Source organism: Haplochromis burtoni, unplaced genomic scaffold, assembly GCF_018398535.1.
Source record: "Haplochromis burtoni strain Fernald_Lab_line unplaced genomic scaffold, NCSU_Asbu1 Contig_60, whole genome shotgun sequence".
Classification (NCBI taxonomy): Eukaryota; Metazoa; Chordata; class Actinopteri; order Cichliformes; family Cichlidae; genus Haplochromis; species Haplochromis burtoni.
The window spans coordinates 641,879-658,655 of NW_024582421.1; the positions used below are offsets into that span (position 1 = coordinate 641,879).

At 41.8% G+C, this 16,777-nt stretch overlaps 1 protein-coding gene across 1 annotated transcript in view; it reads left to right on the top strand.

Moving 5' to 3' along the window:
- Nucleotides 1-16,777, top strand: part of LOC102314191 (helicase ARIP4) — a 79,860-nt gene that overhangs the window by 14,608 nt on the left and 48,475 nt on the right. Inside the window, exon 2 of the mRNA XM_014338990.2 lies at nt 11,161-11,318. Coding sequence (XP_014194476.1) covers nt 11,210-11,318 — 109 coding nt within the window. The 5' untranslated portion in view covers nt 11,161-11,209. The remainder of the gene's footprint in view (nt 1-11,160; nt 11,319-16,777) is intronic.

Below are 16,777 nucleotides of genomic sequence, written 5' to 3' on the forward strand. Positions count from 1 at the left end.
GAAATAAATATTTAAATAAAAACAAGCTGCTGATTATTTCACATTTTACTTGTGAGCAACGGCACATTTAAATCTTACAAATATAGTTATTTGGCTTATATCGTGATAGATATCGTTATCGCCTGAAATGAAAAAAAACATATCGTGATATGAAAAAATCTCATATCGCCCAGCTCTAGTACAGAGTTTCCGTGTGATTTTTTTTCACACCCACAACTGCATAATACTGGGGAATTCAAAATGCCCATCATTTACACATTTATTATGTTTCAAAAAGTACCATATAAAGATTCAAAATATCATGTCAGATTTGACCTCTGACCTCTCGTTGAAGGTCAATAGATTGATCTGAAGGTCAAAGTGATAATAATGGTATAGTATGTGTTTGGAAGTAGTGCAAAGCAGAAGACTTCGTCTGAATAGAGTCTGTATGCAAGTGGCCTGAGTGACGGAGGTTACTCAGACCATGGCTCAAATTGGTGAGGTGAGTGGGCAGGGGTTGAGTGTGGGGGGGGGGACAGTCTGCATGGCCCAGGGGAAGAAGCTGTTTGTGAGTCTGAAGGTGTAGGACCGGATTGATCTGAGGCGCCAACCAGAGGGCAGCAGGTCAAACAGGTGGTGAACGGGGTTCTGAGACAGGAGGCTCTGGCGATTGCCTCCAGGGGTGGCAGAGCAAGTGATTTTTTTTTTTTTGGGGGGGGCAGTGTTAATTAACCTTTGACCAGCCTTCCTGTTCTCAGTTGTGGACCCTGCAGACCAAGACCAGTGGCAGCTTCTAGTTCATATTAGTCCAGGTTGAGCTCCTCTGTGATTTTCAGACTGCTGTTGGGGGTTGGGGAGCTCTTGCATTTGTAGTTGGTGAGGGCTTTGATGCCTCTCCACAGCTGGTGGGGGTTGTTGACTGTGAGGAAGCTCTCTGTGCTCCTCCTGTAGCCCTCCTTGGCCTGTTCAAAGCCCCTCCTCAGGTTGACTGTAGCAGTGCTGTACAGAGAGCTGTCCCTCAACATGAAGGCTGAGTTACGAGTCCTGATCAGAGCCTGTACCTCACTTATCATCCATTTTTTTTCAGTTATGAAAAACCCTGATGGTTTTGGTCACTGTCACATTCTCTACACAGCACTTAATGTAGAAAAGGACACACTGAGTGAAGGTCTACAGGTTCTCCTGGTTTTTTCAGGGCACTCAGGCGGACATGCACCAATGGTGCGCATCCTGCCCCGAGTGTACAGCTGGTGAACCAGTCGACCATTCCAAAAGTGCCTTTAGGCCCACTATCATGAATGGAGGTCCCATTTGAGCACATTGGCATGGATCTCATCGGGCCATTTCACTGGAGTGCACGGGGATATCGCTTTGTATTCGTTTTAACTGTTTATGCAACACAATATCCTGAACCAGTGCCACTGCGCACCATTTCCCCAAAGAGTGTGGCACAGGTGGTGTCTCAGGTCATCTCCTGTGCCCTGATCAGATACTGGCTGATCAGGGCACATAAGTTCATATCTCGCACACTAAAAGAGCTATACGAATTACTGGGCATTTAATATGTTTGACTCAGTGTCTACCACCCTCAGACTGGCAGATCAGTGGAGCGGCTGAATAAGACTTTAAAGTCCATGATTCGGAAGTTCATTCATGAGGATGGATGCAATTGGGGTCGCTGGTAAGACCCTCAGCTGTTTGCAGTGTGGGAGGTGCCTCAGGCCTCCATGGGATTTCTCTGGGATTTGAATTTGGCAGAAAGCCGCCGGGGGTGTTGGACTTGATTAAAGAAAACTGGGAGAAAGGTCCAAGCCCGGCTAAAAATGAAATTCAATATGTTTTGGACCTAACAGCAAATCTGCACACATTTGGGAGGTTATGACGGGAAAATTTGCGTGAGGTATGGCAGTTTGATGCTTTCCCCATACCCCGGATCAATGAGCTCCTGGCACAGTTAGACACAGCTCGCTTTTTCACGACACTGGATTTAACCAAGGACTACTGGCAAATTCCCTTGTCTGCAGAGTCTAAGGAAAAAATGGGTTTCTCCACTGAGTACGGTTTTTACCAATTTGTCATACATCCATTTGACTTGCTCAGAGCCCGTGCCACCGTCCAGCACCTGATGACCAGGTGCTGCATCTTACAGGCTGCTTATGCTGCCGCCTACTTGAATCACATCATCATCCACCTTACTACTACTACTACTACTGTTACTACTGCCAGTCCGTGCCCGGCTTTACAGATCTGACCGGCCCCTTGACTGATCTCACCTGAAAGGCTGCCCCAATTTGTGTCACAACGGGACTGCACGGACTCACGCGCAGGCTCTAAGTTTTGAAAACACAAGAGTCTTTATTACAGCAACACCAGGTGATCTATTTACAAGGTGAGGGGAAAGCCAGGCTCCGGGGGTCCACACACAAATGGGGAAAGACGAAAGAGTCCACACACACTCCATCCACGCCTCACGCTCCTGTTCACACTCCACGCACACTCGATTGCTCGGGAAATACACAGATTGGAAACACACGGGTTGGTCCAGGGAATCTGTACGCAGAGACACAAAGGGATTACAAAGGAAGATCGCTGAGAAACACTTTAGAGTGAACTGAGCTGGGGTTACACTGACGAGGGTCGGCAACGGTCCAGCGACGAGAAACGCAGAGCTGCCATCTTAAAAAGGAGCTGGAACACTCTCAGGTGATGAGCCACAGGTGCGTGATTGCGACCAGGTGCGTGGGCCAAGGGCAGGAGCCCACAGGTGAGCTCCGCTCAGGCAGAGGGAGGAAGGAGAGAGAGGAAGGGAGAGAGCAGGAACAAAAATGAAAATACAAACATATGTAGCCATACTGAGCCGACCAGGTAGGCACAGGGACCCTGACAATTTGGTCCAGTGGATGGAGCAATGCCAGATGGTGTTCGTCCAGGTTAAGACACGACTAACTTTTCTCTCCCTTTTATTCTGCAGACTGACGTCTTGAACAGAGGGCTGAGGTCCGTTTTGTCCCACCAGAAAAGGGGGACGGGGTTCAATTATTTATATCAGTAGGAAACTCTTTGAGCAGGAGGCCAGGTACAGCACAGTAGAGAAAGAGTGCCTGGCCATCCGGTGGGCGGTCGACACTCTTCCATATTACCTCCTGGTCTGCCCTTTCACCCTCTGTTCGGTTCATGCCCTGCTGCTGTGGCTCCATCGCACAAAGGATCCCAACATCCGGATCACCTGGTGATATCAGACTCTCCAGCCTTTTAATTTCTAGGTGGTCCATAGGCCAGGGGTGCAGGTGGCTGTAGTGGATTTTCTCTCCCTGCAGGGTAGGCTAGGCCAGATGGCTCCCTGGTCTAAGTCAGGCGATGGGGGTATGTGGCAGGGTGTGGTTTGTGGTTCAGCTGCAGGGGAGGAGTGGAGCAGTGGGTTCAGGGTGTGTTGTCAGGGGAGGCTGACTCATACAGCTGACCCCCATGATCTGATCATGTCTCCCCATTTGAATATGTCACTGGGACCAGATGACAGAACTGTGCGTGGCGTGAAACAGCCGGAAAGCTGTTGCAAAGACAGTCTGTAATAAAAGCAGTCAACCTACAATGCTATGTGCGTGGGCACTTTATCACAAAAACGAAGAAAAAAAAATGAATACATGCAAAATATAATTGTGATCTCCCTTGTTGGAGTGCTTCTTGTTATTTTTGCAACCTTCAAGATAAGTTATGTTAAATGTCCAAAATATCAAAATGTTTTAAAACAACAAATGTGTTGTAAGGCTTTTAACAATAAGTATGAAAATAACTTCACCCCCCCAAAAAAGTGTAAGATGATCATATCTTTTAATAACAACTGCATTGGTTCCACGTCTTTTTTGTAATCTCATGTCAGTCCAGACCATAGTGTTGTTCGGGGGGGTTGTTTTGTTTTTTAGCAAGAGCAATTTAGGTTACTTCATCCCCTCCCCTGTGGTTATGGGGGTGGTGTTTGTAGGACATTACACAGACTGCTCCCCTCCCCCTGCCTCTCCAGCCAGGACCCCGTCTTTGTTCATCTACACCGTCGCTCTGTATCTTTTATTTGTTTTTTCTGTGCTTTTCATATTTTCCCATTAAGAGCGTCCTCTTCCCATATTCACAGAATTTAGATTACCTCTCGCTCTGTTTGGCCAAAAGTAATGCTGTCCTCCACAAAGCCTTATCGGCTGAATCATACGTCCTTGGAATCCCTCCTTGGCCTGCTGTTTGAGGTTACGTAAGGTAGAATTGTACAGAAAGAGGAACACAAATGGCTTTTCTTTTAAATTTTCAACCCTGCGTATGCAAGTACTTTCAAGAGAATTTCAACCATCTCTGTGCTTTTAAAGGTTCACAGCAGCAGCTTTGGTGCAAAGGAAGAACTCTTTCTACAGATACTGAATTTGAAAGACTTTTGCATTCTTCTCTTGCTTTGCAATACTGATGAGGAGGTGAAAAGAAAAAAACATAAAGGGAAAAAACAACACTGAAAGTTTTGCAAAGAAAAAAGCTCTGCTTAAACTGCGAGTGTTCTATCATGTTTTTGTGCATTCATCTCTTCTTTCAGGTGGTACACCAGGCTTTAAATGACGATGCACGCATATGTTTGAGTTGCACTTAGACACTGTGGTCTGCAGCAGTGTTGCTCCAGCTGCACAGTTTCATAAGATTTGTATAAAATTTTGCTTCTCCAACATTAGTGTAGTCCATTGTGAGTCATATGAATGGGCAAAATTGACCACAGTCTGGCGTGCATTATCCACTGGGGGCAGCAGGCATTCCTTTAGCAGCTAAAAGAAACAGAAGACTAAAGGCAGTGAATTGCCCTCTCTGACAGCTGGAAGTTGACTCACACATTGGTATTTCATCTGTGGTGTTTTGGGGTCAGATCACTGCCAAGCTTTGTAAGACATGCAAGTTAGCTTTGACAAACAGTTACAAACAGCAGCACGAACACCTGAACAAAATCTAGTGCAAGAGTGCTGCAAAAAAGAAAAAATCCTCCCTTTGTGCTCACCTCAGCTAGGCTTGAGGCTATAATTTGTGGGAAATGATCTCATTTTAATGTGAGCCTGTAATTTTGTAAGTATCCTTCACAGTCCTGAATCAATATTCAGGGTTAGGAAAAAATGGCTGAATGTGAGTCTCACAACGTTAGTACAGGCCTGTTGCATAGGATTGCATTATATTTGAACAGGTGCCGTCTTGTCCACCTTCAGAATGTTAAAACGGGTCATCTTAGGTAAGAAAGTTTCTTGCCCAGTACAGCTGGGGCTGCTTAGAGTAGCAGACATATACTGCATGTGTGTTATGTAACAGTTATTTTATAGCCTGAAGGCCTGACATAAACAGAATAGTGTGGCCTCCTTTCCACTGGTATATAACGTTACATAAAGCTTGATGGCATTGAATCAAGTGTCCCCTTTTTAGGGGGGAGAGGAGCTGGATTCGACTTCTGAGTAATGAAACAAGCTGTACAGTATTTCTGCTGGAGTTCATGTGACCTACTTTTAAATATAAGTAAAGTACTTTAACTTATCTGAGTTTGAATCTACAGCCCGGCTGGGACCTATTTTTGTGGCATTTCTATGTCCCCGTGTTTGTATGGTTTCTGTATGGCTACTTCGACCTTTTCTCCCAGCCCGAAGACATGCATGTTAGTGTAATTAGTGATTATGAATTTGGTGTAGGTGTGAATGGTTGTCTGACTCTCTGTGTAAGCTCTGCAACAGACTGACAACGCACCCAGGGCGTACCCTGCATCTTGCCCTGTGACGGCTCTGATAGGCTCCAGTCCCACTGCAAACCTGGAGTGGATGTGGGAGAAGATCAGTGGATGGCTAGATGGATTATTATCACAGCTACTCATTGGTTTTAGTGGCAAAAATGTGGTATATTGCACTGTCACATGAACAGAACACCTACGAGTCTATGAGCAAAGTAATTCTGGTCCTTGTTGTTCACCCAGATTCAATGCAGCTCTTATAAGAAAGATGGGATGGTGGGAAAAAAGCTAAATTTGACTCTAAATGAAATCAACAGGGCAGTGCTTTCACTTTTACGCTCTGCTACAGTAAATTAAAACATCTTTGCCAACAAATGAAGCATTTATTCACTCGACCTTTAGGGCATCGCTTAGAAGCAAAGTATAAAGTCTTACTCAATTCATTGTACCTGCATGGATTGATGTGAATACATCTTTTGAATTTAAAATGAATACAATTGTGCTCAGAATATAGGATAACTAAAAAATAAATATGCCATTGCAGGATGCTACTAAATCCAAGGCAGCACTATCTGGGAAAAAAAGGCTCACAGACTGTTTACCAGTTTAGAAAAACCGGAGGTGGTGACACGTCTTTCGCCCAGTATGTTGAACACTTACCCGAAGCCTTCGTTACTCACCGTGTCTCTGTGGATGTATACCCTGACATGCTGCAGAGGCTCACTTTTATGGAGATCTGAGTAGATGTTGGATAAAATCACATTAGCAAGCATTGCCCTGTGTTCTTGGCCTTCATGCATTAATTATACCGCAGTTTGTGGTGTGGGGTTTTTTTCACATGGTTGAATAAGTTATTTGTGTTGCTTTGCCTTGCAGACACACCTCCACAGCACTCTCTGCATATGATTTCTTCCTGGTTAACATCAGTTGCACTAAATCTAAAGTATTTCCAAACAACAGAGGGTGATCTGCTTGGAGTGACAAGCTCTTTGACTTCTGCTGTGCCAGGCATTTAAATTTAATTGTATATCTGTCTTAATCTAGAGTTACTCACTCTGACTACTCCTGGAAACCTCAGGCTGCATGGTACAGGGAACAGCTGTGATTGGCATATGCAGGCGCTTATTCAGGGAGCGTTTTACTTGTTCTATTGGCAGAGTATGCTGCTTTTTTAAAAAAAAAAATTTATATTGCACGATCATGCTCTTTTAATTACGGGAAGCCAAAATTGTGATTGAGATTAGAATTATATGTTCTTTCCAGCTCTGGATTCTTGTGATTCGTTTTTTCTGTTTCTGGTCTTCACACTCTGCTTTTAATGATTTTACCTTTTAACACTCAAAGAATCTTTTTTTTCTGTACTGAAGACAACATCTTCAGTGCTCGTAATCACTTAAAATTGCTGTCAGACTGAGGCTTTCGTAAAAGTAATGCTTTTAGCAGTCTCATGACACAGGCTTTTTCACGTCAGAATCCTGCCTTTTTTTGATAGTTTTGTTAAACAGAGTAGATGCACAAACGGCGTGTTCTGCTCAAAGTACTGCATGCTTGTTCTCATTTTAACAGCAGTGTGATCTTCCAGCAGTGGTTAGTTTGGAACAACGGTGTCATCGTCTCTGATGCATACATACTTTTATACAGAAAATTATGCACAGGAAGCAAATTTTGAAATTACCTGAAAATAAACTCTTGCTCTGTTGAAGATGGGTACATTGTCACTTGCTGTGCTAATTACAAAAAGGCATTATGCCCTTTACGCCCTTTATTTAAGGGAAACATTAAGTAGAAGAGTATATGGTGTCTGTGTGAGTGAGAGATTGAATATTGGTTGCATTGTCACTAGAAAGTCCGAGTGAGAGGGGGGTCGTGTGGGATGTTTGGCCTCAGGTCAAATCCTATCCTCTACCAACTGTTAATGGTGGTTTCTGTTAACCATAAAGTGTGTCTGTAGGTTTCAGCAGGAAAGTGCGTTTTCTGTCTTCATCAGTTGTGCAGCTGTGACTGCCGGTGTGAGTCCTTGAGCTGATTTGAGGAGCTTTCATGGGAAGATGAGCTGTAGATTTCATTTATTTCTTGACTGATCACGAGTGAATGAGATGCAATGAGAGGATGATGATCACTGTGGTTTCCACCGTGCTGCTGTCAAATCAACTGCACTGCAATTTCAGTCTTTCCCATCAGAGATTTAGGGGGAAAAAAATCAGCAAATTATTTCAGAATCAAAGTGAGCTCGCAGGTTCTTTGCTTGCTGGTTTTTAGGCCCAGCAAACCAATCCATGATGTTTAGCTTTGCTTTATGAAGCTGGTAAATCGACCTGTGGGACCAATAAGTCGGCTTGGCTGGAGCTACCTGTTGTGCAATGTGCTGAGTAAAGTTATGCAAGGTGAGCTGGCAGATGATCAAGAGTGAGCCTTGCTGTGATAATGCTGCGTCTGGACTCGTCTGAGTGGGCGCGCGCATTATTTAAATCCTTCATCTTCATCCAAGAGAAGAAAAAAGGTCATGGTTTTAGCTTGTGCAGCTAAATGCAGGTTTAGGATCTATTTTTGCTGGTCAGACACTTTTGTGAAGCCTTTTGTTTCATAATATTGCTCAAGATTTCTGCGGTAAGGATCATATCTGTGGCAGTGAAACTTTACATAAGGGTAGAGCTGGGCGATAGAACGATAACGATATGTATCGCGATATAACTTTTACTCGATAGAGAAATTAAGCTATCGCGATAGACCTCGCCGCTCTTGTCCTCTTAAAATAAAAAAAAAAATAAAAAATAAAAAAAAGGTCAGCCAATCCAAACTAAGTAGCGCAGAGCCGAACCAATCACAGCCGCAGCGTCACGTCGCGTGACTTGTTACGTACAGCACAAGTGCCAAGCCGCACGTGTGTTTGTTTGGGAAGCAGCCAGCGGGTAATGGAGGAAATGAGTGTGCCGACTAGAAAAATCAACCGAGCGTGACCGAAGAGAAAACAGATGATGGTTCCAATCGCCGGAGAGATTGTCGAACGGAAGAGCCATAGAAGTTCCGTAGTGTGAAGGTATTTCGGCTATTTCAAGTCTGACAAAAAACAGAGTAGCGTGCACTGTAAATTGTGCCGAAAGCAAGTCTGGAAATACAATAAACTGGTGCATGCGTCACACTGTGCGCCACGTTATTGTTTCGGTGAAATGAATTTCTACAATACTGTTACTGTTAATTCTACTCTCTGCAGTGTTTAAATGCTTACATATACACACAGTTACTGTCCCGTCCACACATACGACTCGGTTCTGCTTCTATGCCCCAGCTTTGTTTACTTTTTCCCACCGAGGCTTCTAGACTTCTGATTGGCCAACATTTCTGCACGGTTAGGAATCTAGCGCCACCTGCTGCTTTGGCATGTTCATAGCAGCGTTTTCCTTCATTTCTGCCTTTATGTGTGGACGGGATTATTTTTTAAAACGAAAACGGAAAATCTCCGTTTTCAAAAATACCCGTGTACGTGTGGACGTAGCCTCAGTCTCTGACTGGAAGCGCTAATTCGTCATTCGGCTTTTGTCAGACTAAATGTTAACTGTTTGAAAAGCTAAGCTATACAACAAGGAGAGATTGAGAATTTCCTTTTAGTTCTCAGTTTATTTGATATTGACAAAAGTTAGTCAGTTTTGTCTGTTCTTCTGTAAAACAAACTAAGATTTATTTTTAGAATTAATATTTTGTTTCTAAGTGGAATTGACAATTTAGTAGTCTGTTTCGTTTGTTCTATTTTGAAACTTAAACGCTTTAGCGGCTGCCTTTTGTGTAGTTTGCAATATTTGCCTTTATTTATCTGAAAAAGTCTCATGTTCCTTAAGTACATCTACCCTGTTGAACTTATTATGGGAAATAAATATTTAAATAAAAACAAGCTGCTGATTATTTCACATTTTACTTGTGAGCAACGGCACATTTAAATCTTACAAATATAGTTATTTGGCTTATATCGTGATAGATATCGTTATCGCCTGAAATGAAAAAAACATATCGTGATATGAAAAAATCTCATATCGCCCAGCTCTACATAGGGGTTAAATATTCTTGATTGTAGCAGAATTATATTGATATAAAACAAAAAAAGGGGAAAAAAAGAGAGCAAAACTTTGCTTTTACTGATCCACGCCGGGTAATGAAAGGCACATCTGCTCTGTGATCCTGTGAGCAGCGTTGGTGTAATTTTTCTCCTGCTGATAGCTGGACCTTTAAAAGCATCCTAGAAACTCCTATAGAGAGATAAAGAGAGCTCTTTATGTCTCTCTTTGTGGCTTTTTCTCACTGGCTTTGTCTGTCTGCACTGTAGTTCTTTCTTTCATTTGCAGGTCAAGATCCTTATAATGTCTCTCTTAAAAAGCTCACATCCTGTCTACTTAGAAAATTTAAATCCATGTTCTCATCGCCTGATTTTAAGATAACATTGTATTTTTCCACACCTTCTCTTTCAAGGCTACATGATTATGGCCAAAATGATTATCACGATTATTTAGTTGTTTCAGACATTTACATTTTTTTTTATCTGTCTTTCTTTTAACTTAGTGTTCATCCAGACGGCAAACTTGGATGTAACGGCTGTGATTGGCACGTAGTCGAGGATTTAGGGAGTGCTTGATTTGCGTCTGTTTTGCATCCTATCAACGAAGCATGCATTTTCAGTATCGCTCGATCATAAATTAAAATTTGATGAATTGAGCAGCCTTACTCTCTTATCGTTCAGCATTTTTTTAGTATTTGAGCCCCTTACCTGCCTTTCCTGGATGTAGCTAAAAGGGTTTAAACAGTGGGGCACTAGTTTTTTATATTTATTTATTTATTGGGCTGACATGAAATAAGCTGTATTTTCTGCAGACATTTTTATTTATTACAACATGATTATTCTAGAAGAATGGAAGATATCTCGAAATCTTCTGATCAGTAGCCCGGAGCTGTTTTTTGCCTGACCAGAGAATAAAAATGATCAAGTTACCTCCCATATTTTGGAAAACTCTGAGATTGTGTGACAGATTTTACCCTTTATGTGTGTTTTTAAGCACCAGATGAAAACTGGACTGATACAAAGTCAGGTAGGGCATTTAAAGGATTTAACTACCTGCTGATTACAGAGCTAAATAATCTCTTATCTAATGGTTTATTAGTACTGTGTAATGTGTGTGTGTCTGTACATATAAAGGATTGATGAAGTTGTGTGTCACTAGGGCACAAAATGCTGTAGGTAGGTTTGAACATTTCAGAAAACATAAAATGACCTGTGTTGTGACGCAGCGAGGAAGGTCGATGATTAAAAACAATCATCCCTTACATCTTCCTTTTCAAACTGTGCTGAGAGGCACAAGGAACAAAGAGCCATCACTTTCTGTTCCTTAAAAACTGTGTTCTGTCAGTTTGTGTGTGTGTGTGTGTGTGTGTTTATAGTTGTTTATTGTGTGTTTTCTATATTTCAGGTGTAGATTTGCTGGCCATGCTGAGGTAGCAGCAGCCTTTCAGGTCAGGATGTCTGATGATGAAATCGAGTGGTTCAATGGGAAGGAGAGAGAGATCTGCTACATCAGTGATGCGGACGAAGACAATTATCGAGACGATGAAGATGAGGGTCAGCTGGGTGAGTCACGTTAGTGAATGAAGACCATCTCACCTGCCTGTGTTTTGTTGCATCTTATACAAAGATGCAAGTGAGTCGGGCTCAGGATCAATGGGTTATTTCAATTTGACTAAACCAAAATTATCCTCTGAATTTATAAATGACAAGTACAAAAAGCCGTTTTACCAAAAATGAGTAAAGTGGAAAAAAAAGAAATGTGTGTGGACTGAGGAACTTTGATAAAAGAAAGCATTTTGCTTTTATTCCTTACTGATCAAGAATTAAGAGCACATTACAAACGACTGCAGATTCTTCAGTAAATTTCACAGAATTTTTTTTTTCTGGGTAAAATAATTCAGTTTATATTTAATAAAACTAAAAGACTGTTTGTCAAAGCAATAAACCTCAAGTTTTTACAGTTTTCAGTCTGAATGGCCACGCCTGTAATTGTAGGTCCTTTAAGTTTAAAAAGTTGAGTTACCCAAAAAAAGCAACAAAAAACAAGCCCCAGGGCAGTTATTATGAAGCCCTAAAGTAGCTTTAAAGAGTAATCTGTAGCTATAAACATGATTTATTATGTAACATAGGAGCATTGTAACAGAGGAGTCTAGTGGGATTGACTCACTTTTGGAGCCAGGCTCAAGTGGCCTCATCTTTCAGAGCCGTCTGAATCTACATGATTGTGAAAGTCACCTATAAATATAATGACTTGCAGTTTTTAACAGAATCTAAAGACGATGCCGCCTCAAACAGAGTTTGTGGGTGGGCAGAGAAAAGTTTAATTCTCTCTTTTGTTATTCAAGTCTACATCTGACACAAATGACAGCAGCTACTTTCTCTGCTTTGTCATCTGACTCACATGTAAACAGACACATTTTCGCAGAAGCCACCAAATAACTGAAGTGACCCAGCAGCTTTATTCTCTGTGTGTGACCAGACCGGCTCTCCTCAGCAGCCTCTGCTGTTCTGTCCTCCCTCAGGAAACAAACCAAACTCTCATCTCCACCTCTTCTCTTATTTCTTCTTTTGCCAGTATGTGTTACATAACCTGGTGAATCATCTATTAGCTCTATTAAATGCAGAGGTGTGTGTGTGTGTTTTGTGTGTAGGAGGCATGATTTAAACTTTGATTGGATAACTTCAGTGACATCACAAAGGGCAAAGTTAATGTTTTTTCCCTGCAGTATTTACATGTTTTAGGATTTCTACCGAAATCTAAAAACTCATTGTTCACTGATCTGACGTCTTAATTTGTTGTTGTAAAAGCAAAGACAAAGAATGGGAGATTAACTGAAGGAATCACAGTGTCCTTGAATTTTAATTCTTCGTTTTCCTTTTTTCTCTAATGTGCTTGTGTGTGTGTGTGTGTGTGTGTGTGTGTGTGTGTGTGTGTGTCATTAGAGGATGCGCCTGGGCTTGACTTTGATTTTTGTGGGGACTTACCTTTGAGTTTATGGTTAGGACTTGGGTTTAGGTTAAGGATGAGATTAGGGAAGGGATCATGTAAATGTGTGTGGTTGACTCCTTTTGTCTCAGTTTCATTTTTATTTACCACCCAACCATAATGACTGTATAGTTGAGCATACTCAAAGCTAACCAAGTACCCACTGTGTGTGTACACAAACACTACACTACAGGTCTCCTTCCTTGTCTTGTGACTGCCTTTGCTCTTTGTTTTTTGTTTTTTGCCTTCTTTGGTTTCTGACCAAAGACGGCAGGTTTTTTTGTTTTGTTTTTTGCAGCGAACCCGGAGCCTTTTCGAAACGATGACACATTTTAGATATGTGATGCAGTCATGTGACCAATTAAACTAAGATAGCGGAGGGCATTATACAGCACTTGTTTTGTTTGCTCTCAATTTTGACAGCCCTATTAAAGATTAATATCAGTCTGTACATGCTCCAGATAGCTTTTCTTCAAATTCAACTTTGTACTTTTGTGTTACTTGGAGCAACAACTCCACCTCAGTGTTAGTCCATTTAAAAAACTCGGTGCTTTTCCTCAACATTTTGTCGGAAAGTAAATAAACGGCTGACAGAAATGAGGCAGGCCGAATCTTCTTGCATTTTACGCATGTGCAGTACTGGAACGTAAGCATTTTCGGCCATTTCAATGTGGACGCACAACTCTGTGAAAACAACTGAAAACAATAGTGTGGACGCAGAGCGTTTTCAGATGAAAACGCCGTTTTCATATTTATCCGGGCTAGTGTGGACGTAGACTAAGACAGCTGGGTTAGCCTCCAGGCTCCGCGACCCTGACAAGAATAAGCAGAAGAGAATTGAATGTGAAATAGATGCAGCGATTTTTTGAAACGTGCAAGTGTCATGTAAATACAGTATATATGGCAAAAACAAAGTTTGTACAATTCTAATGAGCTTGAAGATCAATATTTGTATGACTAACTGCAGCACAGCCTGAACTCTCTTAGGCAGCTTTCTTGTCATTTCTTTCAGGAATAGGTCTCCAGGTTTCTTGAAGGACATTCAAAGCTCTTCTTTGAATGTTTCTGCCTTTTGTTCTGTTCTCTGTCACACACTGTTTCAGTAGTGTTTAGTCCTAGGCTCTGGGGAGCCAATCCAAATTTTCACATTTGGATTCATCATTCCATTAGACCTGTTTTTAAGGACAGGGCTGTCAGTTACTGTTCATCTCTTCATCATATACCATGTTTTTGGCTCTTTAGAAATAACCTTGTTGGTTAAAAAATGCTATTTTGTGCCTGTCATACTGGCCTTTTACCTATATTCAACTAAAGTACACTTTTGTAACAGGCTGCTAGCAACAAGTCCCTAAGGGGTACAGGTTAAAACTGGTTTTCAAATTTTTTTGTTGTGTAGACACAACACCGGTTTATCTGATGAGTTCAGTGACTTTTTTATGCTTGAATGATTCATAGGTCAGTCTTAAGTGGCTTTAAAAAAACAAACAAAAAATAAGATTCCTCTGAAAATGGTCATGTACAAGGACTGGACCTAAAATGAGTGAAAAAGCAGCCAGTGTTGAAAGAAAAACATTGAAAGCCTGGAGAAGTGTGGCTCAAGACCACTTCAAAAATAACAAAGTCGAGTTCCTTGGAAGCAAAATATAAATTAATGAAGGGGCGTCTCAAGACTCACTCGTACTGTGCAAAATCTTCCGTAACATTTGTTGAATTCTTACATTTTGTCAATTTAGAACAAAAGCTAGCATCTGTTTAAAAAAACAAAAACAAAAAAACCCCCAAAGTGATCATGTCATATTTTTTATGCCTTTTTTGTCATCTTTAAAAGTTTAGAAATGATCTTTCTTGATTTAAGCAGAGTGAGAATTAGACCTCTGTCATATCTGTATCCTACTGGACTTTCTTGAACACCCACTTTGCTAACATGAGACTGTTTGGATTGATATTACGTTGGCTGTGAGCACACGGAATGCCTTAAAATAGGTGTTTAAAATTATTCGTTCAATAATAATAATAATAATAATAATAATAATAATCAATTGCATTTATATAGCGCTTTTCGGGGCCCTCAAAGCGCTTTACATTTCCACTATTCATTCACTCTCACATTCACACACTGGTGGAGGCAAGCTACAGTTGTAGCCACAGCTGCCCTGGGGCAGACTGACAGAAGCGAGGCTGCCATATCGCGCCATCGGCCCCTCTGGCCATCACCAGTAGGCGGTAGGTGAAGTGTCTTGCCCACGGACACAACGACGGAGACTGTCCAAGCAGGGGCTCAAACTGGCAACCTTCCGGTTACAAGACGAACACCCAACTCTTTGAGTCACGATCGCCCTTTTCCTTAGTGTAAGAAGCTTTATGGGAGCTTCATATCCACATACTGGTTAATTCAGGTGGTTAGTTTAGTTTAGCTTAGTACATTACACCTAGTTGTTGCTGTTAACTAAAAAGCAATTTCTCTCGCCAACCAATTTTGTGAATTTTGTTTTTAAAAAACAGCCATTTAAATATTTGTTGTGCTTTGTTGTTGTGTATTTATATGCTAAGTGAAAATGAAGCTACCAGTTACACAGTTTATAGCAGTGTATCAGTATTCACATCTTACACTCAAGCAGAAAGTAAATGAGCCTATTAATTTTTCCTTTTTTTGTTCTTTTCCTCCAAAAGCCTGAAGCACCATTCAACGAGATTCTTGCTGTTGCTTAACAACAGCAAGCTTGGGTCAGTTAAACTACACTTAAGTCTCAGCCGCAGCTCTGCTCAGTCTAAATGAGTGAGTAAGTAAGTGTGAGTAAGTAAAGAAGATGTTATATGTAGTTGGCTCTGTTTACAAATGTAACGTTTATTCCGGTGGTCAGTGGGGAAATTCCTTTTTGGCGTGTAGTGGTGAGTACTGTATCTCTGCAGGTCTTCAGCTCTTTTAATAATTCCTTGAATGGCCATATCTGTCTTGTGGAATCAGAGATCTGGGAGTGGGTAGAAGCGCATCGTGCTCGAAGTTTGCAGCCTGTGGAGACCTTTTTGGGCTTCTCATCACTGTGAGTCAGTGTTGGATAACCCTGTAATGTGACAGATTGCTTGTTATGTTTGGGCCTGAGCAGCAGCAGAGAACTAAAACACACACACACACACACACACACACACACACACACACACACACACACACACACACACACAGAGGCTGTACATGTTGTCCTAATTACATCAGAACTCTGTTAGACTCTGTAATGGCAGCTCTGCAGTAATATGGACTCTGAAAGAGTGTCTGTGTTTGTGAGGCAGAGGGCAATGATGATGGACACTTAATCATCCACCAAAGGAGGTTCAGGTCTTTGCGCGTCCCTGCTTGGTCAGGTTTATAAAACATTTTACCACAACAGTTGTGCAACACTTTGTATAACTGACCCAGCATATCAGCAAAATTGGCAGACGCCGAAGGCGACAGAACTGGCTTTGTGAGGTTACCTTAGGAGGTCCTGATGGGTGAAAACAAGTTTGTTTGGAGTTTGTAAGCTGTAGCTGAATGTACAAGACTTTCTTTTTATACTCTTGAAAGCATGTGCTCAACAGGTCACCATGACTCTCCTTAACATAGGTGACTTGTTTTCGAGTTGGAGTTGTATGTACATGTATGTTGTAGGTTAGGATGGACAATGTTCATGTAGCTGAAAATCTTTTGTTACCTTTTTAGTGTATTATCTATCTCCTGCCTAAAAAAGTGTCTTCTTTTAGTCGTGCGATATCGGATCGGCACCTCAGATCGGTCCAATCCCGACTCTAACGGATGTGTGGCAGTGAGCGTGTTTGCAGCTGATGTAATCCAGTTCTTTCTTGGTTCAGGCTATCGACCCACAGGAGAACTGTCTGATGGAGAAGACACATTTCCATGTTTATCTTCCCCACTTTGCAAGTCTATTTTGCTCCTGTGACATCGTCACCCCCCCTGCTGCTTCCTGCGTCTGTCCCATAGTTACCATAACAACTGTCACCAGGACGCCGGCCCCCTCATAGTTGTGACAGTTTACTCCTCCAG